Genomic DNA, 23,075 nt, shown 5'->3' on the forward strand with positions numbered 1-23,075 from the left:
AGGAACATAGGGAGGGAGGCAGTCCTGTAGGTATGATGGATCAAAGCCATGAAGAACTTTGTATGTAATAACTGATACCTTGAACCAAGCACGTTAACTTGCCCTTTAGATCTAGTCTTGAGGCTGTGGCGCAGCAGAGGTCTTTACCCTCTTCCACCTGCCAGCCCAAGATTGCTGTTATGTCTCCCCTCAGCCTTTTCTTCTCCAGGCTAAGCATACATTCCTTGTAGGACCTGTTTTCCAGATCTCTGACCATCTTGATTGCTCTACTAACCCAGCCCAATGCATCTGCATCTTTCAGACTGCAATACCACCAGAACTATACGATACTCCAAATGAGGTCTTATTAGCATAGAACCAAGTGGAACTATTACTTCTCGTGACTGGGATACTATGATCGGAATACTGTGCTTCTCTCAATGCACGTAAAATCACATTAGCCTTTTTTGCTGCAGCAGCCTTACACATCTTTCTCACATTCAGCTTGCAATCTACTACAACCCAGAGAGCCTTTTCACAGGTACTGCTAAGACAGCAGTCTCCCAACTATGCATTTAATTGTATTGTCGAAGGCTTTCACGGCCGGAGAACGATGGTTGTTGTGGGTTTTCCGGGCTGTATTGCCGTGGTCTTGGCATTGTAGTTCCTGACGTTTCGCCAGCAGCTGTGGCTGGCATCTTCAGAAGTGTAGCACCAAAAGACAGAGATCTCTCAGTGTCAGAGTGTGGAAAAATGACCCACATCTTTTCCACACTGTGACACTGAGAGATCTCTGTCTTTTGGCGCTACACCTCTGAAGATGCCAGCCACAGCTGCTGGCGAAACGTCAGGAACTACAATGCCAAGACCATGGCAATACAGCCCGGAAAACCCACAACAACCATATGCATTTAATTATTTCAGCCTCAATGCAGAATTTTACATTTTTCTCACCATTCCTTGAGGCATTTCCCTTCATATTCCACTTGCTATGAACAAAGAAATAAAGTAAGGCAGATTCTTTAGTTGGGGAGAATGGATAAAACTCTGGACTGCCTACCCTAGGACTCTCGCTGCTGACTTTCCAACATCCGCTTAAAACATTTCTGTTTCAAGGTTTCTTTTCCTGCATGAAATGTTGGTTTTCTGTTTAAATCTATAGGAAGTTTTTTTTAAAAAAACAGCTCTTCTGACTGGATTCTGTGTGGGTTTCTGATTTTGGCCTTCTTAGATGTTATCGTTTCAGACAGGCTGCACTGGGACGTCAAAACAAACAAGTCTTTGGTTCCTTCATAATAGGAACAAGCCTGCTTTATTCTCAGGCTCCCACGCTCCCTCTCTCCTTCCCTCTCACACAGAGTTTTTCTCAAACTAGGAAATTTTCAGTATGGACTCCACCCACAAGGATGGAAGGGATAGAAGCCTGTCCTGAGGATAAACCCTCTGCTCCCAAAGGAACCCGAGACTGATTTGAATACAGCTTTTTAAAACTTACTGTAAGCAATTTTGGGGAGCCAAAAATAAAGAGACTTCTTGTGGATGAAACTGTGTGTGTGTGTTATGAACTTCTAACTTATGGCGACCCTGTGAATGAAAGATCTCCAAAACTCCCTGTCATTAACAGCTTTGTTCAGGTCTGGGCAGACTGAAGGCCGTGGCTTCCTTTATCGAGTTAATTCATCTCATGTTGGGTCTTCCTCTTTTCCTACTGCCTTCAACTTTTCCTAACACTGTCTTTTCCGGTGAGTCTTGTCTTCTCATAAATTTACCAAAGTATGATAGCCTCAGTGTAGTCGTTTTTAACTTCTAGGGAGAATTTAGGCTTCATTTGATCTAGAATCCAGTTATTTTTCTTTTTGGTAGTCCATGGTATCCGTAAAACTCCAAGGCTGGTATAAAAATATTTTAATAAATAACATTCAATGGATAATTCAACGTAGCTTTATTTCAGGTGATTACACCCAAGAAATACTGAACTGCCAGAGCAGGGGTAAAAGCAGCTAAATAATGCACCCTCCTCCCCCAGGAGTAGTTTAGACTGTGCCCTGGCTTTTGTGCGTGGTATCTTGATACAGCCACCCCACCTGAGAGCCATGCAGAGGGGTGGGTAATGTTGCTCTTAGCACTGAGGACAGCGGCTGCAAGAGACACAGCTGTCTGAGACTCAGAGCTGGGAGACAATGTTGTTGGCCAGGCTACAGGTAAGGCCTGTCCCATCCTCTTCCACGTTTAAGGCCTTCACCACCGCATCCTCCACCACCATGGAGAACCTGCAGGGAAGAGACAGAGGTGAGATGAGAGTCACAGCTTGGGGCACATGACAGCTTTCACAACAGTTTCTGATAGAGATGAAATCTATTGAACAACCAGACTTGCTGCTATGACTACTGCTTCTCGAACAAGCTTACAATGGATTTATTTCTGCCTGACGATTTCTGTGTAAAGCAGATTTGCTGTGTTTTTTAAAAAAAATTCTAGCTGGTTCAATAACATCTTACCAATGTTGAGGAAATGAATCCAACAGACAGCAGGAAGGGGAGGTGGAAGTTTACTGGGTCTAGAACAGGGGTCCCTTTCTTTTGCCTGTGGGCCCTTTTGTAATTTGAAGAGTAGGTGCCACCACAAAATGGCAGCCATGGGAGATGGGGCCGATTACAAAACGTTGGGAGGTTCCAAGCCAAGATTTGTCCACTGAGGGAGGTAGCTGTTTCCAGATGGGTGCTCCTGTTCAGCGTATCGCCTGCCAGATCTAAACTATTAACACTTCGCTCCACATATTCATCTTATTATTCAGAAATAAGGAAGTTTATTTATATTTCTCCAGGCATCAGTCAGCTGTCGGTGTGGCCTGCTAGGTTCTCCTGAAGCACTTTCTGCTCCAGTGAGGAGGAGGAAAGCTAGGAAGGGGTTGATGCTTGGAGAAGAAGGAAGTAGGCGGCAGGAAACACATTGGCTGGCACCACAATGCCCGTGGGCGCAATGCCAGGGATCACTGAGAGGCAAATGATATCCCCCTCCCCAAGACAGGAAAGCCCACTTACCGTTTGGATCGGTTAGTCCCAAACAGATCCCGAAGTGGTTCTTTATCCAGCAACAGGTTTGTAGCCTAGAAGGGGAAGATTTGGGAAGGATCTTATGAATATGGAGGTGAGGGGCAGATTTTAGTCCGCTTGCTCTTTAGCATTTGTATAGCGCTTTCAAATGTCCAAAGCATTTCCCACAAATTAAGTTCCTGCAATCCTTAAAAGCTCCTTGTAAGGCAGGTCAGTATTTCCCCAGTATTTCAGATGGGGGAGCGGTATATGAAATTAAGACAACAATTTTCCTAAGGCCGCCTAGTGAGTTCATGCCCACCTGATTCAAGTTGATGGGCATCAGAGGCAGGACCGACAAAAAGAAGTACGACAAGTAATTAAATTGTGGAATTCACTGCCAGAGTACATAGTGATGGCCATGGCCCAGATTTAAAAAGGAATCGGACAGAGAAGAGGTCCATCATTGGCTACTAGCCCTGACGATGAAAGGGAACATCCATATTCAGGGGCAGTCAACTTCTGAGTACCAGGGCAAAGAGACAGAATCAGGGGAAGGCCTTGGCTTCTATGCCCGGTTTGTTTGCCCTCCAGGGCAACTAGTTTGCCACTGCTTCAAACAGGATGCTGGACTAGATGGACCACTTGTCATATATGCCTCCTGCATATCTGTCATGAATGTATATCAGTCTCTGGTCTCTGAGAGTATAGGAAGTCCTTTATTGCTGCAGTGCCAGTAGGTTATTTTGCAAATGCTTACTTTTACTTTCTCACTCCGCTGAGCTGGTGTCCTCGACTGCCAGCTGAAACTGGCTCGAAATGTATCCTTCTTGAGAACCAAAGAAAGTTCAGCTTTCTCACCGTCTACTCTAGAACAATGTCTCACCAAATTCCTCCCCCCCGCCCATTAATGGTCTTCTTTCCCAAAGGCGGGAAATTTCCCTATAATTAAAAGTGCTAGCCCCATATACATCACTTCTGCCAATTCCACTGTCTATGCTCCTTGTACTGAATGGATCTCTAATAAAGTGACTTCAACTGGAACACCTGTGTGTTAACTGCGGAGAACTTGAGGACCTAACTGCCAGGGACTGACACCACTTTCCTGATCCAGCAGGGCTCTTCTTTATGTTAATGGTAGATATTTGAATCAGGGACTATCCACCTGTCGTGCTACAAAATAAAGTTGACCTGTTGCCAACATGGCCTTAGTTCAACATGACCCATAGTTGACTTCAACTCAATGAAAACCAGCTACTTGATAGGAATCCTGCCAGTTAGGAATGAGGAGCTGGGAGACAGATGGACACATATAGGCAAGGTTGCCCCAGGTGAGACTGATGCCTTTATGACCTATGGAAGAAATGGCAGTAGGCTACGGACTTCGTTATGCATTCAGGACTCTAACCTGGAGAACCGGATTTGATTCCCCACTCCTCCATGTGAAGCCGACTGGGTGACCTTGGGTGAGTCACAGCTCTTCCAGAGCTCTCTCAGCCCCACCCACCTCACAGGGTGATTGTTGTGAGGATAATAATAACATACTTTGTAAACACTCTGAGGGGGTGTTAAATTGTCCTGAAGGGTGGTATTTAAATCAAATGTTACTATGTTATTATTACAGAATCAGCCACTGATATCTTCTTGGACTGTTACACAACCTCAGACTGCAAGTGCCTAAAATAATTCACTTATGGAATTCATTGCCACCAGATGGAGCAATGGTCACTACCTTAGGTGGCTTTAAAAAGAGAAATTTCATGGGAGGGCAGGCCTGTCTACAGCCATTTGCTGTGATGGCTAAATTAAACTTCCATGTCCTGAGGCAGTGTACCTGTGAACAGCAGTTGCTGTGGAGTAATTGCTATTGCTTTCATGCCTTGCTTGAGGGCATCCCAGAAGCATAGAGCTGCTCATTGTTAGTAAAAGGATGTTGGGCCAAGGACCTGATTTTGTGTTTTTATTTAATCTGAAAAACTGTTGGGGTTTTTTTTTGGCATTTATTTACTTCATTTAAACTCCACTTTTTTCCCCAACGGAAACTCAAAATGGCTTAAAACATTCTCCCCTTCTCCATTTTATCCTCACAACAACCCTGTGAGGTAGGTTAGGCTGAGAGTGTGGACTGGCCCAAGGTCACCCAGTGAGCTTCCATGGCAGAGTGGAGATTCGAACCTGGGTCTCCCAGATCCTAGTCTGACACTCTTAACACTACACCACGTTGTGGGATATATAAACTTATACTGTCAAGTGAACCCAACAGAAGAATACTGTCTATCCTCACTGGCAGGAATTCTGAAGCGCCTCAGGCACAGAACGGTCATTCCCACCATTTGCAACCGAAGAAAAAGTGGTTAAAGAAGAGATGCCAGGGAATGAAATGGAGACCCTAGAGATGCCCTGTAGGGTACGGAGCAGGATTCAAGGAGGAGAGGACGGAAAACCTGTCATGAGGCTCTGCTGCTACCCAGTTACCTACCTTCCCAAATGCACCTGTGGGATCTGCCAACATCCTCACCTGTAAAGCAAAAGCCAGTTTAAAAAATCATTATACTTCGCATTTATGCACCATGGTTTGAAGCACACCACAGAGATTACCATTCTTCCATCAGCCCTGTAAATTAGGTCAGGATTCTAACATAAACCAACAAGTGAAGCCAGCCTTAGATTAAAAAGTACTAGATCAGAACTACAGGCCAGTCAGATCCGGGATCTTGCTTCTAGCTGTGTTCAGCTGTTTTTATCGGGATACTTGTGTGAAGATCCTACAGCCCTTGCTTAGGAGATTTTCTAAATACCCTCCTTTGGATATCACGAAGAAGTTTTTATCTGACGCAATCCCTCAGCTTTCATTGGCTTGCACCAGATTTTTTTGGCTGTAGCTTATAGAATTTGCAAGGAACAATTACAGAAGCTATTAGATACATGAAATAGGAGTTCCTCTTGGCCTATGTTTTATTTCCTATTCTTGAGCCTTGTTTTTAAACTTAAAATGTTTTTATACTCGTGCCTGTAAATTTCACTATTGTTTTTCTTGAGTAGGTAAAGGCAGTCCCCTGTGCAAGCACCGAGTCATTACTGACCAATGGGGGAACGTCACATCATGTTTTCTTGGCAGACTTTTTGTTACGGGGTGGTTTGCCATTGCCTTCATCTACACTTTACCCCCAGGAACCTGGGTACTCATTTTACCGACCTGGGAAGGATGGAAGGCCGAGTCAACCTTGAGCTGGCTACGTGAACCCAGCTTCCGCCAGGCTCGAAAATTCAAACTAGGCTGCAAACTTCCAACCAGGTTTTGATATTGGACCCTATGAAGTAATAATGAACAGTGGGTCTTCGAGCATGCACCAAATAACACATCGGTACTGCTTATGTAGACATTATGTATATATAACAGAAATTATGTATGGGTATGCAAGATGCCTTGAGAGAACTAATAATTATGCCCAAGAAATGCCTTCCGGGGCATCTGTGTGATGCAACCTCTCTCCAAACTCGTCTTCAACCTCTGCCACTTCTATGAAAGTCTTCAACAAATGTCACGGAGTGATGCCTCTGACAGTTTCTGGAGAAAAGCTTTTAAATAAATATTGATAAACAAATACATTACAGACCAGGACAGGAGCAAAGCCGCTTGCCTAAGGCCACCCAATGAATTTGCAGTGACAGTTTAACCTGAGACCCCCTAGATTTTGGCTCATTCTCTCAGCTGTTAGGGTGAACTATACTTCTACACTAGAGGAAACATTACGAAATGCAAGAATTGTGTACATTAAAGAAACTGTAATCCTATGGCAAATGCTACTTAATTATTGTAGCAGCAGCTGGGATGGAAGGAAGAGTGGATGTTCCAAGCTCGCTGCAATACTTTGGGTTATAGTGCTGAAACACACATTGGGCATTTTATTGCATACATCTTAAAACATCAAGGGTCAATGGGACAAAGAAGTGCATTGCATAGGTACGCTGGCCCAAGGATCAGGGCCAGCTGAACAGTAATACGTTCAGTGTACACAAAATGAAGACTCTTCTTTGAAAAATTAACTTATGGAACTTGCTGTCTCAAGATGCAGAAATATCAAGTAGCTTATACGACTTCCGAAAAACAAAAAACAAAGAAAAGGATTAGCCGTATTTATGTAGACACCTGTGTAGTGGTTTAGAATGTTTCTGGGAAACCCAGGTTCAAATCCCAACTTTGCCATGAAACTTGCTGAATCAGTCAGCCTCATCAACCTCACAGGGTTGCTGCAAGGACAAAAAGGGGGAAGGGAGAACTGCACACTGTCGCCAAGTTCTTTGGAAGAAGGGCAGGATGGATGGGTAGACAGAGGGATCTATCAACAGCTATTAGCAAACACAGTTAAATAGAAGAACAGCTGTATTTCTCTATACACCAGACTCTGGCAGTGCGGATGGAGGTGGAAAAGGAGAGACATCACCTTCATGCTTTTATTGTGAGGTTCTCACCTACGTATGGCTGGATGCTGTTGGAAACAGTGTGGTAGACTAGATGGACTCTGAGTCTGAACCGGGGTATCTATTCTTCTAAACCAGGGGAGGCCAAACTTGCTTAATTTAAGAGCCACAGAGCATAAACGTCAGATGTTTGAGAGCCGCAAGACATGATGCATTAGAAGTGACTTCAGAGGGAGAGGTGAGTTTGGGGGAGTGCCCTGAAAGTAACATCACAGGAAGGGGTGAGGTTTTGGTGCAGTATGCTGGAAGTGACAGCATCAGAAGAGGGTGGAGCTTGGGGACTGCCATCACTTGACCTTTGACCTAGAAGTGACATCACAAAAGTGATGTCACATCTTTGCTAGGCACCACCCCCAAAGTCTCCCGGCTCCACCCCTAAAGTCCCCAGTTATTTTCTGAGTCATACCGGGAATATGAAAGACATGGAAAGAAAGAAGGAAAGAAAGAAGGAAAGGGAGGGAGGGAAAGACATGAAAAGAAAGAAGGAAAGGGAGGGAGGGAAAGACATGGAAAGAAAGACTTGAGATCCCTTGCTGAGCTATGTGGCTGCACACTCTCCTTTCCCACTCTCTCTCTTTTCCCCTGGTGACCTCTGCTGGAGGTGAGCAGCTTGCAAGCTTGCCTACCCCTCCTTCCCTGCTAAGATAAACTGTATGGCCATGGCGATGCTCAGAGACCTCCAGGAGCCGCATGATATGTCTAAATGAGCCACAGGTGGCTCCCAAGCCACAGTTTGGCCACCCCTGTTCTAAACTCTCGGGTTTTGCCATTGCACCATGAACGGAACACATTGCAACACCAAACAGTTGATCCTAGAGTTACACAACTGTACACTGACTCACTTGCCTGGAGGGCAGAATTGAAATCCCTTCCGAGAAGGTGAAGGCTCTTTTGGGCATGGTTTTTCAGGCACAATCCCAATCTTCCTATCCCCCACCCCTGTGCCAACACTTACTTTCTTGCTCTATATTTCCTTCATTGTTAGGCAAGAAGTCTTGCATGACAAATTTTTATAAAGGAACAGGGGAAATTCCCTTGCATCTCATGGGGCATGATTAAGCCTGCGAGGCAGCAATTCAGGAAATTTCTGATCACTGAGGCACCCTCCCCTCCCAAATTCTAGCTGGCAAGCACACACGCCTCCTTCATGTTTGCAGCGCCCAAAACTATGACATCAGACTGTGCTCTCCAACCACAGAAATCTGCATCTAGAGTACCTAACAATTCCATTCTAAGCAGGTCTACTCAGAATCCTGCCCAGGTTGATTCAATGGGGCTTACTCCCAGGAAAGCGTTCTTAGAATTGCTCTGTAAATGCTTCAACCACATGCAGAGTTATAGCAGGATTCCTTGCCCCCCCCCCCCCGAACCTGACGGTCAAAGAGGTGAGATCAGATCAGTAAATCACACAGCGTTGTAGTGGGCAACCTCTTCTGCCAGTGTGCTCACAGGCTCCCCCCATTATTCAATTTATTTTTGCTCACAGTAGCACATTGTTTAGGAATGACTGCTGCAGGGACTTGTGTTCATTCTCAGAGTATGCAGAAATCCACTCTGCCCTGCCACTCAGGGATAAAAATGTTCCCTCTGGCCCCATTAACTTTACCCTCCTTCCCCCCAGCCCTTACTCCTCCAGTTTGTTAACAGACAGGCCTTGGAAGAAGAAGAGGCCTTGCTTAATTAAGAGCCTCTGGCGATCTGCAGCCACAGGACCCAGGAGAGCTAAGGCCACAGTTGGGGGAAGGATTTATGCTCTCCGGGCTGGTCTATGCATTTCTCTGGGTGTAGACTGCTGAGAATCTCTCTACACAGGGACGCTCAAGTGACTTACTTTCTGTGTGGTCTTGTATTCAAGTGTACTCTGTCTCCCTAGCAGAGCATATGTATCCACAATGGGAGAACAAGTGTAAGATCTTTCACTTGAGTGTCCCCGTGTAAGATGTCTTTTGTAGAGGGACTCTGAGCTTCATTGTTCCTGAGCTCTAGCTAACTCAGCGCTTCATTGCCAAATCCTGTGCGTGTGGGGTTTTTTTGCTGCTAGCATTTAACAGACTTTTTGCTCTGTACCTTGCAGAGCAACACTTTCTAGTATTACAAATAACTACAAATGCAGCTGTGGCCCCAAACAAAACAAAACCCCATGCTGGGCACCAAACCACAGAAATCTTACTTGGGGCTCCCCACCGCCACACCCCCTGGCTTCTTAGTCTGCACCCGGCCACACCTACATACTTGCGTGCAAATCTCAGCAACCCTAAAGTTGCATATTTGATTGACAGCCAAGATCCATCCCACCCTCACCTTGCCCTCAGCGTGTTGAGCTTTTCCCCACTCGTTCATGACAAAGACATCATTGACGGAGAGGCAGGCGATGATCTCCACTCCTTTGCCTTTCAGTTGTCCTGCTTTCTCAACATAGCCCGGGAGGTGGGTCTGGAGGAAAGAAGGAGAGAGATCACCAGAGATGGTCTTGATGCAACCAAAAGGGAACTGGAAGGGAGGATAATGAATACAGTATTTAAAACAATATTTATAAATGATAATAATATTTGGTTTATATACTGCCCTTCAGGACAACTTAACGCCCACTCAGAGCAGTTTACAAAGTGTGTTATTATTATCCTCATGACAATCACCCTCTGAGGGTGGGTGGGGTTGAGAGAGTTCTGAGAGAGCTGTGACTGACCCAAGGTCACCCAGCTGGCTTCAAGCAGAGGAGTGGGGAATCAAAACCGGCTCTCCAGATTAAAGTCCTGCTGCTCTTAACCACTACACCAAACTGAATCTCATCACATATGTGACCCTCAGTCTTCTGTTAAAACACTCATGAGGATGCAAACCTTCCTAAAGGTAGGAACTAACTAGGGGAGGGGGTCCTAGAACCTCCCTCCTTCTTATCTGATAAGATCAACTTAGAAAACAGCAAGTATCCGCCCTATGTTTTTTCCCTCTACCAGGTTCTCTTTTGGCACCCTCCACTTTTTTTTTGTACATTTTGCGGAAACATGAAATAGCAGCGTAGGTAGATGCGTCGATTAAGGCTTTTACAGGGCAGTGGCATCTATGCTGTAATGCGCCAAGTATCCGAGCACATTTCCAGCAGCTGTCTCTTAAGTTTCCTTTTTTTTTTAAATAAATTTTTTTATTTTTCATAACTACAAAACACTACAGACTATCACAAGGAAAGGGGAGAGGGAAGGGACAAAGGGGGGTGGAAAAAGAAAAAGGGGGGGGAATGAACTACAAACACTAAACACTACACTTCAATGTTTCCCTTCATACTGTCATAATACAAAAATAGCTCCATAGAATAATGATGGAGTGGTTAATCATACAGAGAATAAACATTTCAAAATCTGATTAAACTTTCCTCCCCCTTCTAGGTCCCGGACGCAATTCTCTCTGTGCAACTGCTGTTGCGATGCTCTCCTCCTCCTCCCCCCCCTCCGGCTCCTCCTTTTCTTCGTTCTTGGTGCAGCAGAGTTCTGGGTTTTTATTCTCAAAATCCTTTAGTTGATCTTCTGATAATATCTTATAGGCCTGATCTTTATATCTGAACCATATTCCTTCCGGGAATAACCATTTGTACTTTATTCCATGGTCCCTCAGAAGAGCTGCAAACTTTTTATATTTAAAACGCCGTTTCCGGACTAGAAATGGAACGTCCTTCAAAATCTTGACTTTCAAACCCATAAAGTCCAAATCCGCATTGTATGAGTTATATAGGATGGTGTCCCGAATCTTTTTAGATGAAAAATCAATAATGATCTCACGAGGCAACTGTCGCTTTGTTGCATATTTTGAAGAAGCCCGACGGACCTCCAAAATGGCGCTTTTAACCTCTTCTTTAGTCGTCCTCGCGGGTGTCGCCAGTAGTTCCGAGACCAAATCCCACAGATCCTCATTTTCCTCCTCTTTCACGTTTTGGAGACGCAAAATTGTCTGCGTTCGTTCCACCTGTAGCCCGATCAGCTGGTTCTCCACCAACTTCAGCTCCTTTTTTGTAGCCTTCACAAGTGACGCACTTTCCAGAGCAGACTTTTCTGCCCCCCCCCGCTGCTGCCTTAATGGTTTTCACCTCGCTTTCAATTAAGCCCACCCTTTGATCAGTTTCGTTCAGCTTGTCAACAAAGGGTTTTATGGCTTCCACCACCGCCCTGCGCACCAACTCTTCGAGCGACTCCCCCTTCAAGGTAGCCGAGATTGACTTACCGAGAGCGGGACTTTGCTTCTTTGCTGCCATTTGGGGGGGGGGGGGGCGCCAACAAAATTCTGGAACTCAACGAAGGGGAAGAGCGAGTCTTCTTCAGATCAACCTCTCCTTCACAAACGCTTGTAGAACAGAAGGGATTCGCTTGTTTACAGGCTTCCGCCTGTTTCTTTTACTTGCCGTTTCTCGTTGCCCGGCGGCACTCGAGGCGCCGCGCACATCTGCCGGCCTCCATAGGGACAAACGGGCAATTCCCCCCCCGCATTGATTTCGGGGAGTTCTTCCCGCCGCGTCCCGGACCCTGGCTCCCTCCCTGGGAGTCCTGGGGGCTAATCCTTGCGGATCAGCCGCCCGGTCAGGGTGCCCGGTCGTTTCCTCCCGGACCAGCCGAGAGGAGCGTCCGGCATGGCTGAGAAAACGAAACCGGTTGAGAGAGTTCTGAGAGAGCTGTGACTGACCCAAGGTCACCCAGCTGGCTTCAAGCAGAGGAGTGGGGAATCAAAACCGGCTCTCCAGATTAAAGTCCTGCTGCTCTTAACCACTACACCAAACTGAATCTCATCACATATGTGACCCTCAGTCTTCTGTTAAAACACTCATGAGGATGCAAACCTTCCTAAAGGTAGGAACTAACTAGGGGAGGGGGTCCTAGAACCTCCCTCCTTCTTATCTGATAAGATCAACTTAGAAAACCTTGCAGACATAACTATGTTAGACATTTGTGGTCTGAGGAGGAACAGAAAACTAGATTTGTAATTTGCTTGCATGGCCAACTGGAAGCAATGTTTACCTGCTGTACGTGAGCACCACAAACTAGAAGACAGGAACAGCAAGTATCCGCCCTATGTTTTTTCCCTCTACCAGGTTCTCTTTTGGCACCCTCCACTTTTTTTTTGTACATTTTGCGGAAACATGAAATAGCAGCGTAGGTAGATGCGTCGATTAAGGCTTTTACAGGGCAGTGGCATCTATGCTGTAATGCGCCAAGTATCCGAGCACATTTCCAGCAGCTGTCTCTTAAGTTTCCATTCGCTTCATGCATATTTTTTTTCTTCCGTCAGCAACCAGATCTCATTAATTTCCCCCAAAAAGAGAACAGTCAGCCAAGTGTTCTTTAAAATCCTGAAGAAAGCATTCCGATTGATGTTCTCACCCGGAAACTAAGCGAGGCCCATATGGTGTGGATCAAGTGGCTAGATTTGCAGAAAAGATTTTTTTAAAAATAGTGTCTCAAGCAGGGCTTTTTTTTCAGCTGGAATGCGGTGGAACGGAGTTCCGGAACCTCTTGAAAATGGTCACATGGCCAGTGGCCCCTCCCCCTGATCTCCAGACAGAGGGGAGTTTAGATTGCCCTCCAGGGCAATCTAAACTCCCCTGTGTCTGGAGATCAGGGGGCGAGGCCACCAGCCGTGTGACCATTTTCTCCAAGGGCAACCCACTGAGTTCCACCACCTCTTTTCCCAGAAAAAAAGCCCTGGTCTCAGGCATTGCATATTTAACAGTGAGGAAACTGAGGTACACAACAGCACAGCTTTCCCTTTCAGCAAGGACTGCGGAGGGTCAACCTCACTTCAAACTTTCGCCAAACCTGGCCGACAGGTCTCGAAGGACGCATTCAGCGACCATCAGAGCATTTGTACCAGCGCAAAGATTTATTTTTCCCGTTGCTCCGCCTTTCCCACAGTTCTCGCTGCTATTCTGTCAACTCTGTATTTGAACGACTGGAGTAACATCAAGTAATGGCATGCCACGCCTGGGCCTTACCTTTGAGCAACCAGGAGTGAACGCCCCAGGCACTCCAAAAAGAATCCCTTTCTTGCCCTTGAAGAGGCTTGCCACGTTCACCTTTGTGCTAGGGTCTCCCTCGTAGACCTCCACGCTGGGGAGCTTATCTCCAACCTGTTGAAGGAAGCAAGGGTTTCAGACTTACAGGGCTTCTTTCCCCAGCATGACAGCATAGCTGCCTGGAGGGAAGGGAGATGGCATCATATTTAGGTTCCCCTCCATTAAAAACAAACAACTACAATTCCCAGGACTGGCTGCAAGGCCTTTGGATATGAGTCAATCCACTGCAACTCCCTTCTTGTCCTAATTGCAAGCACTGATCTTCCTTATCCCATGCACTGCTCTCCAATAGGAGTGGAATGTGAATTTTTAGTTATGTCAGTAATGTCAAGGTGTAAAGGGAGCAAGAAAGAGTCACTGCAAGGCCAGGGGGTGGTCCATCACAAAGGTTGCCCACAGCTGGTAAGAGAGCAGACACCCATTGGAATAGAGGACATCAATCCAGCATCTCCAGTTGGGGCATGCCATCTGCCAAGCTGTGAGCTTCAGCAGGCATCTGCCCATGCAGATACCCAATGGCAGCTCCGGACATTTTCTCTATTCAAAAATTCCTCCAGTCCAAAACTAGCCTGAACTTTCTCCCAAAAGTAGATCTCAAGGAAAACAAAGCCCCCATGCTTGGTTCTGCCAATTCCCCCACCGAACTGGTATCATGGGGCTAAAGGGGGAATCTATTGCATGGAATGGAAATAAAAGAATGACAACTAAGCAGGTTGGGAGGGCTATTTTGGGAGTGTTCTGTAACTGCTGGCAGCTCTGTTGGACAGTGGACAAGTTTGTTTATTTATTTACAAAATTTATACCCCGCCTTTCAATTGAGGCCCCCAAGGCAGCTAATAACGATAAGAAGAATAATATAAAAGACATCATAAAAGCAATGAAAATCAAAAGTAAACACAGCCAGCAATTAAAACATAGGGCAGAAAAGAGGGGTCACTGAGGGGCACCAGATAGAACAAAAAAAGCTTTCAACCATTAGCAGGAGAGAGCGATGGACATTTTGTGTTCTATGGGTGTGGGTTCTTATAACAAGGCTTCGTGGATTGTTTTAGGGCCCGTAAAGCTGTTTTGCAGAGTTGGAAAAGGGCCTGTTCGACATGCCACTTTATGGGAGCCAAGGGCTTGCTCATCAATCACTCAATGGGCAATGGATCTCACAGGGCTTCTAGATTATCTAGAAGAACATGAACCTAAAGACTAACTAGATTTTCAGGATCTGGATCTTTGACTCTTGAAAGCTCATACCGTGGAAATTTTATTGGTATTTAAAGTGCTACTGAACCAGAATCTTGCTCTTCTACTGCAGACTAATACAGCTGTCCACTAAACCTAGATAGAGTATAAAAGAATGGTTTTTCCACTGGGGTCTATTGCAAGATCTGAGCAAGTCAATGATAGGGCGTTTTGGAGATCCTTCATTCATAGGGTTGCCATGGGTCCGAGGCAACTTGATGACACATACACACACTATTGCATTGACCTTGGGAAAGCGTCTCCTATATACTGCTTTACTCAGAAAAGTGACCGTTCTGTGGCCCTACAAACGTGTTCTGTGGGGCGAATTGCTATTCTTCAGGGAGTGGCTATGTCATGAACCGAGCCCTGGCATTCTATGGGACTGACAGTTTTTAAACATAGCCTCATCTGAATACTTGATATGAGATTTCCATTGCACAGACATAGAACTGGTACACTATGTCACTAGGTGTGCACTAAAGTTTGCAAATAAACACAGACGTTAGGCTGGCATTCTCCTGGTCTTTGTTACCAAGACCTTCAATCTTTGGGGTCAGGAATCAATTTTCTCCAAGCCAGTTTGGCCAGGGATCCTGGACTTTTTAAACTATCTTCTGGGCATGGAGTAGGGGTCACTTGGGGTGTGTGGTGGGGCAGTTGTGAATTTCCTGCATTGTGCAGGGGGTTGGACTAGATGACCCTGGAAGTCCCTTCCACCTCTATGATTTTTCGAAATGGTATTTTGGGGGGTGAGGGCTACTCTTTACATGGACCTAAATTCAAACCCTGGAAATCCAGCTGGTCTCCAAGGTGCAATCTTGCTAGTACGTTTATGCTGTGGGATTGCACTATTGCTATTTCCCAACCCGTGGGGCGGGTGGGGGGCCTCTTCCCCATAGGGATCCGAGGCGGACGTCCCTCCCCTCAGGCCTCACCTTGAGGGCCGCCATGGCCGCTGCTCGGGTCCCAAAGCTCCGCCGGACCACCTCCGCCTTAGCCGCAGCAGCCGAGCCTCTTGCAAAGGGGGAACCTGAACTTGCTCCCCAGCCGTGCAGCAAGCCCAGCACCCCCGCCCCTCTCCGCCCCGTCGCCATGGAAATCGCCTGAGTGACAGCTGCCATGGCAACCTGCCGGCTTTGAAGTTCTTTCTCCCCCCACTTCTCCTCCTCCTGCCGCTCGTTAAGTGGCGCAAGCGCCTCGGTTCGGATTCCACCAAAAGCGGAGGAGGGGAAATTTGCATGCTCATTTGCATGCTTCACACTTTTTAGGAAATGAGCGCGATGATTGACAGCCGTGTATGCCTGGTGTGGAGGTCTAGCAGGACATGACCCAATTATTATTAAACTGGGGGATTAAAACTGCGTCCACTGGGGAGCAAGTCCTGTTGAGTTTTGTGGGACTTTAGTTGTGTTGGGCTGTGAAGCTGCATATGAATCTTATTCAACTCAGTGAGAAGTTGCTTTTGAGCAACCATGTCGGGCTGTAAAAGCACCCATTGTGTGCACAAATTGGAAGCAATTGGCTGTAATCAATATATATATTTTCAACACTGTATCAGATTTTTGCTAATGTTATATCTGTAAACCTGCATGCATTTACCTTATGGCATTGTTTATTGAAATGTACTTGATACTGACTGTACTAATCTCAGACTAAGTGATTTGCCTTGAGTCTCAGTGAGAAAGGCGAACTAAAAATGCTATTAAATAAATAAATAAAATTTTGAAGGTGTCCCGCCAAGACTCTTGGGTGCCAAATTTGGGAGGAAGCTGTTGATCTTAATAAGAGTGATTTCTGAGCAAATAGGGTAAGGGCCCTATGCACGTCCGGACCATTTAGATCAGTGATTTACTTCCGAGTAAACATGCACTGCATAGGGCTACATCTTAGAAGTCCGCGCTCTTAGGTACGCTTATTGGGGAGTAGGGCCTCAGTCTTATACACCTGTGTAGTCTGGTTCTATGTATACGTTCGCACAGAATGTGGTTTACTTCTAGATTTAAGTTAGCATAGGATTGCAGCCTTACTTAGTTATGTCCCATTAAATTCAGTGAGATTTACTTCCAAACAAGACTATGAGGATGCACCCCCTACGCATATCTACGTAGGACAGGACGGCGGGACAGTAAATTGATTGAATGCAGGATTTACTTGCTAATAAATATGTATAGGATAGGGGTTGTAAGTGCTCCTTCCTCAACCAGTCTCTTCAGTACAGTTGCCAGCTCCAGGTTGGGAAATTCCTGGAAATTTGAGGGCGGGGGTGGAGCCTGGGGAGGGCTTGGGGAGTAAATGGCCCTCAACAGGGTATAATGCCACAGAACCCACCCTCCAAACCAGCCATTTTCTTCAAGGGAAGTGTTCTCTGTGACATGAAGATCATTTGTAATTCCGGGCGATCTCCAGCTACCACATGGAGGTTGGCGACCCGCCGGTTTCAAAACTTCATGCCCTTTTTTGTATGTCAATTGCACGAGCTGGAAACCCCAGCAAAGCGTCTATTGAATAGTTGCGAACAAAAAAAAAAGAGAGGGCGGGGAATCGAAATCACTCGGAACATTTATGATGGAGGGTCGCGTTTCCTGGACGTGCCGTCAAAACGATGCGCAATAATGCCGGAAGTGTCTCGAAGGGAGCGGAAGTTAAGAAAAAGTCGCACCGGAAGTGTCGGGAGAAAGGCGTATGGGCACGCCTCTTCTATTTCCGGCAACCAGCAACCCGAAAAGATGAAGCTCTTAACGCACAATATGCTCACGTCCCACGTGCGGGGTGTGCGGCCCGGTGGAGGCTTCCCCCTTCGTATAAAGGTAAGGGGAGCGAGTTTCTTAGTCGCTCCCATTGAGCTCTGACCTGTAGCTCATCCTTTGGAAGTTTGTATGCTACAATAAAATGGGTTAGTCTTAAAGGTGCTACTGGACTTTTTTTTGACTTTGGAAGTTTGTTGGTCTTTAAGGGGCTATTCGAACCGGATATTGAGCTGCCACTGTTATGTTATGTAGTCTGGGAAGCGACGTTTGTAATGAATAACTCTTCTCTTTCCCTTCTGTTAGAGGTGGATCTGATTAAATGGTATGGTAATAAATAATATAGCTTGACTGTTTTGAACTGTGATTTTTTTTTAAAAAAGCAAAACTTCTATTATTGTAGGGTTGCTAATCTCCAGGTTGGACCTGGAGTTCTCCTGGAATCATAGCTGGTCTCTAGAGGACAGAGATCAGTTGCTGTGGAAAAAATGGCTGTGGTGGAGGGTGGACTCTATGGACTTCTCTCCCCAGTTCCAAGTTGGAAAATTGTTGGAGATTTGGAGTAGAACCTGGAGAGGTCAGGGTTTGGAGAGGGGAGGGACCTCAGCAGCATATAATGCCAAGCAGCCATTTTCTCCAGGGAAACTAATCTCTAGCCTGGAGATCAGTTGTAATTCTGGGATATCTCCAGCCTCCATCTGGAGGTTGGCAACCCTGTCCCCAAAGCCTTATGTGCGCCGGTTCCACCCCCAAATCTCCAGGAATATCCCAATCTAGATTTGTCACTCTGTTAATTTATTGCGACTTTATAGTATCACATTATTTTAAACACTGTATAAATAGTTCACCTGTTAAAATTTTTAAAAATTACCAATTATATGGTAACAGTTGTATAGTATTTTCTGTAAGCACTCAGAACACTTCATGAACATGCCAGCTGCAGCTTTGTAAAACAGGCTGCAGTTATCAGTTCAGTACTGTAGACTGGCAAAAATTGTGCTTTCCTATGGCTGCCTAGTGCGCTTGTGGGAGAAGTGAGGCTTGAATGTGGAAGCCACTATGCTGTACCAACTCATATGTATATAATAAAATGTTCTAAAAACTTTTTGAGTTAATTATCCAGATTCAAATTTCATCCAGATTCACATTTCCTATTTGCCATGAATCTCATGGCTCCTTGAGCCAGTCTCTCAGCCTAACCTACCTCAGAGGGTTGTGAGGATAAAAGAGGAAGGGAAGAACCATGTACACTGCTGTGAACTCACTGGAGGAGGAGTTTTAAAAAATGACATAGGCCCTTTGTACTTTGCCTCACACAAATATACTTGCTTCCTCGAGATGTAATGATGCATACTATTTTAGATTATTAAAAAACAAGGATTATACATATTCATGGAGGTGTCAGTTTAGTGGGTTAGAGTATGGAACTTGGGGCTGAGAGAACCAGGTTCAAAAATTCCCACACTGATAATGGAAGTTTGTTGGGTGACCTTGAACCAGCACTAATCTCTCAGCCTAAGCAACATCACAAGGGTTGTTGTGAGGATAAAATGGGGGAAGAAGAACCCTTGGAGGAAAGACAGAATAAAAATGTACTGAATTATCTTGGTAATCCAGTTTCTGTTTAAGGTGCTGCTTCTTTAAATCCTTAGGTGGCACAAGACCTCCTTATGTGAGGGCCCGTTTCTCTCCATATAAACCCATACACCAATTATGCTCTCCTATTTCCTAGGCTACCACTTAGCAGCATGTGCTCCTCTTCAGCCTGGCCTCGATGTCTTTCTGGTTGTGAGCCCAGCCTGGAGAAAAGCATCATCCCCTCTGGTTTTCAGAAAGATATGGAAGGTAGGCTTGTTCCAGAAAGCTATTTGTTAACTTGTATGAGCTTCCTTTAAAAATGCTTAAGGACTTTGTTTCTGGTGAATCAAGTAAATGAACAAAGTCAGATTTTTAAACATAATCCTTGTGCATTTGTTGTAAGGTACATTGGGCCATTCAGGGTAACAACAACAGCAACAACATTTGATTTATATACAGCCCGTCAGGACAACTTAATACCCACTCAGAGCGGTTTACAAAGTATGTCATTGTTATCCCCACAACAAACACCCTGTGAGGTGGGTGGGGCTGAGAGAGCTCCACAGAGCTGTGACTAGCCCAAGGTCACCCAGCTGGCTTCAAGCAGAGGAGTGGGGAATCAAACCCAGCTCTCCAGATTAGAGTCCCGAGCTCTTAACCACTACACCAAACTGGCTGGTACAGGTAGGGTGTTAGTAGTAGTCAAGACAACAAATTCTCTTTGGCTCTAGGAGCTGGCCCAAAAAATTAGAAGCCAGTCTCATTTTCCTGCCTTCAATGTTTGGTATTTTAAGGACCATATTTTTCTAATCATTGCAACCACAACACATAGTCCTAAATTCTTCACAGGTTTTTTTTTTTGTAATTTCATTTATTTACTTACTTCATTTATATCCCACCTTTCTCACCAAAGGGGACTCAAGGGGACTTACATCTTTCTCCTCTCCTTCATTTTATCCTTACAATGCCGTGAGGCAGGTTAGGCCGAGAGAGTGGGACTGGCCCAAGGTCGCTCACCAAGTTTCCATGGCAGAGTGAGGATTTAGGAATCTAGTTCTCCCAGATCCTTGTCCGACACTCTTACCACTACATTACACTAACCATTTTAATAAAGCTATGACAAATTTTTGCAGCATATAAATAAATACAGGTTTACCATCTTTTTTCATCACCGCAACAAAAAGCTAACATCTAACTCTAACCTAATTTCTCCCCATTTTCTCATAATTCCGTTATTGCTTTAAAAAGCTCTGTTTAATTGAATATTGGAACCAGTCTAGAAAACAACTGGTTGAGAAATGAATTCATCTACCACTACCAAATGGTGTAAAGTTAACATATAAACAATCAGTTATTAGAACTTCATGATGATAGTTTTAGGTGGGTAGCCATGCTTGTCTGCAGTAGAACAGCAAGATTTGAATCCAGTGATGCCTTAAGGACCCAGAAGATTTTAGGAGTATAAGCTTTCCGAAATCAAATTTCTCTTTGTCAAATGAAGACCTTCATGGACATTTATTTTTATGTCATACAGCAAAACATGTTCTGATGTGAAATAAAATCAAAAAGAGTCCAGCAGCACCTTTAAGACTAACCAATTTTATTGTAGCATAAGCTTTCGAGAACCACAGTTCTCTTCATCAGATGCATGATACAAACGTTACAATAAAATTGGTTAGTCTTAAAGGTGCTACTGGACTCTTTTTGATTTTGCTACCACAGACTAACACGGCTAACTCCTCTGCATCTATGATGTGAAATAAGTTTGTACTTCTCCTGAGAGACATTACAATAAAATCACTCCTGAAAATGCTAGATGCTGCAATGAAATTTCTAGGTGCCATGGCAACCTGGTGCCTGGGATTTGTTGATTCCTGTATTGAGAACAAATAGCAAGATTGTGACTGCGGTGGCATTTGAATTTTGAACTTTCATGTTCTTATGGTTACATGTAATACAAAGGCAATCCCTCCCCCCATTGTCTGCCACCTCTTTTATCCGTCTGCTCTTGATATAGAAAGGTGCTTTCATATTCCTGATACAGGGAGATCCCACAGTGTTTTCTTCATTTTGTGACTCCACCAGTTCTTGCCCTTCTATTGTTGATCTTTCTTTGGTTCTCTTGCCTTCTGTTCCAATTGTGGGAATGTGGAAGAAGGAAATTAATTTTTTTCTTATCAAGCCGTCTTCATTTCCTTTAGGCCACAGAGGTGAAGGTGAACAATGTGGATTTCAACCAGGAGTTCACCGCACGGATGGTGCCCAAAGTGGAGTGGGGGGCCTTGGTGGAGGCAGCTGAGAGTGTAAGTAACTGGGAAACAGAGAGGAAAAAGAGAAAGAGGTGCTATTTACCCACCAACAACATAATTTTTGTTCCTGCTATCATGCACTATGAAACAGGCTGTGGAGACACAAGTGACATGGGTTGAAGATGAGGAATTGGCACCTGCATAAGGAGGATGGGGAGATTTTGTTTGGAAAAAGGTACTGTGAGGAAAGGGATCTTAATACCCTCCAAGGTACTACTCTCTAATAACGGCCAAGGTTATCCATTGCGTGTAGAAAAACTGCAGTAGGAGTCAGGGAGAGGTATGGGACAGGTGTAGTATTGTGGAGGAAAGAATAACTGAATCTAGAGGATTGTGTTGAGTCAGACCAGTGAGGTTTGGCCAAGCTCAGCATCCTGTCGGCTGCTTCGTGGGCAGCCAAATGTCACTGGAAAATGAATGAGCAGGGCAGCATTTCCTGGCGTCTGGTGATTAGAGTGAGAACAGCTCCAGAATTTGGTGGGTTGCAATGTGAAAATGATGACTCCTGTCTTATTATTCACCCTCTTGCAGTTGGGTCACCGCGGTGACCTTCCATCTGAGCCCATCCCCGACTACGAGAGCAACGAGGATTTTCTTCGAAAAGTACATCATGTGCTGATGGAGGTAAGGGTGGCCCCACTTCTTCCTCCCCATTCCTAGCCCAGTCCTATGAAGCTGTTGATTGTGCCACAAAAATTGTAGCTGTCCCACAAATTAAGGCACCCTAGTTGATTGACTGTTAAATTTGTGTAATGTTGTATGTGATACATTTCTACAGGAAACAAAAGCATGCTGTTTATAGCTGATGCATGTATGTGGCAACACAAGTGTCGGCTCTGCTCAGGCTATGCCTGCTGCCCATCAATTTGTACTTACCTTAGAAAAATCTGGTCCCTGTGATAATTGGATCCAGAGGAGTGAGCCGTGTTAGTCTGTAGTAGCAAAATAGTAAAGAGTCCAGTAGCACGTTTAAGACTAACCAACTTTATTGTAGCATGAGCTTTCGAGAGCCACAGCTCTCTTCGTCAGATGCATCTGACGAAGAGAGCTGTGGCTCTCGAAAGCTTATGCTACAATAAAGTTGGTTAGTCTTAAACGTGCTACTGGACTCTTTACTACTGTGATAATTAGAAACATTGTTTTAATCATTTTTTAAAAAAATCAGCCAGTTGCCTACCCATAGATGCATTTGCCTTGTGTAAGAGGCATGTCTACAAAGGAATGAAGATGTGAGTGACGGCTGCCATTCCTGGGAATAGAATCTGGCAGCTCCCATTCATGGTGCAGGCGGATCAATCCCTTTCCTTCTTCCATTCGGCACTCTGAGGTGTTGAAGCCCGTCTGCAGCCACTCTTGACTTTGTATTTCTCCTTGCACAGGTGGAAGTGGTGGAGGGCATGCTGAAGTGTCCAGACACCGGCCGCGAATTCCCCATCACTAAAGGGATACCCAACATGTTGTTGAGTGAAGAGGAGACATGAAGAGAACTTCTTTCTGTTGAAGAAAATCTGAGGAGGAGGATGTGGGGGTGGGTGGGGGGCCTGTTCTTGAGCAGAATTAAACCTTTTGTGTTTCTGTTGGGAATGGAGAAGTTTTAAAGGGTCAGGCGGCATGTTTCTCCAGTTATTTCAGTTTGTGTGTAAATAAATGCTCATTCTTT

The 23,075-nt window shown here is 45.2% G+C and overlaps 2 protein-coding genes across 2 annotated transcripts; one reads left to right on the top strand and one right to left on the bottom strand.

The window, feature by feature from the left end:
* Positions 1-1,904: 1,904 nt before the first annotated feature.
* Positions 1,905-15,957, bottom strand: PRDX5 (peroxiredoxin 5). Its single transcript, XM_054993143.1, has 6 exons — positions 15,720-15,957; positions 13,468-13,602; positions 9,795-9,926; positions 5,491-5,529; positions 3,021-3,085; positions 1,905-2,249 (listed from the first exon to the last, which is right to left on the bottom strand). Exons 1-6 carry the CDS (start codon positions 15,903-15,905, stop codon positions 2,144-2,146), a joined length of 663 nt encoding a protein of 220 aa, XP_054849118.1. The 5' UTR covers positions 15,906-15,957; the 3' UTR covers positions 1,905-2,143.
* Positions 15,958-17,456: 1,499 nt separating this feature from the next.
* TRMT112 (tRNA methyltransferase activator subunit 11-2) lies at positions 17,457-23,075 on the top strand. The gene is made up of 4 exons (XM_054993154.1): positions 17,457-17,591; positions 21,308-21,409; positions 21,947-22,039; positions 22,795-23,075. Exons 1-4 carry the CDS (start codon positions 17,511-17,513, stop codon positions 22,894-22,896), a joined length of 378 nt encoding a protein of 125 aa, XP_054849129.1. The 5' UTR covers positions 17,457-17,510; the 3' UTR covers positions 22,897-23,075.

The sequence above is a fragment of the Eublepharis macularius genome, chromosome 1 (assembly GCF_028583425.1).
Source record: "Eublepharis macularius isolate TG4126 chromosome 1, MPM_Emac_v1.0, whole genome shotgun sequence".
In the NCBI taxonomy this organism is placed as follows: Eukaryota; Metazoa; Chordata; class Lepidosauria; order Squamata; family Eublepharidae; genus Eublepharis; species Eublepharis macularius.

Coding starts and splice junctions, on each gene's coding strand:
- PRDX5 (XM_054993143.1), bottom strand. CDS start 15,905: ATGGCAGCTGTCACTCAGGCGATTTCCATGGCGACGGGGCGGAGAGGG. Junction 13,603..15,719: donor CGGCCATGGCGGCCCTCAAG/GTGAGGCCTGAG, acceptor TTCCTTCAACAG/GTTGGAGATAAGCTCCCCAG. Junction 3,086..5,490: donor CCACAGGTGCATTTGGGAAG/GTAGGTAACTGG, acceptor TTCCCCTTCTAG/GCTACAAACCTGTTGCTGGA.
- TRMT112 (XM_054993154.1), top strand. CDS start 17,511: ATGAAGCTCTTAACGCACAATATGCTCACGTCCCACGTGCGGGGTGTG. Junction 17,592..21,307: donor GCTTCCCCCTTCGTATAAAG/GTAAGGGGAGCG, acceptor CATTTCCTTTAG/GCCACAGAGGTGAAGGTGAA. Junction 22,040..22,794: donor TACATCATGTGCTGATGGAG/GTAAGGGTGGCC, acceptor CTCCTTGCACAG/GTGGAAGTGGTGGAGGGCAT.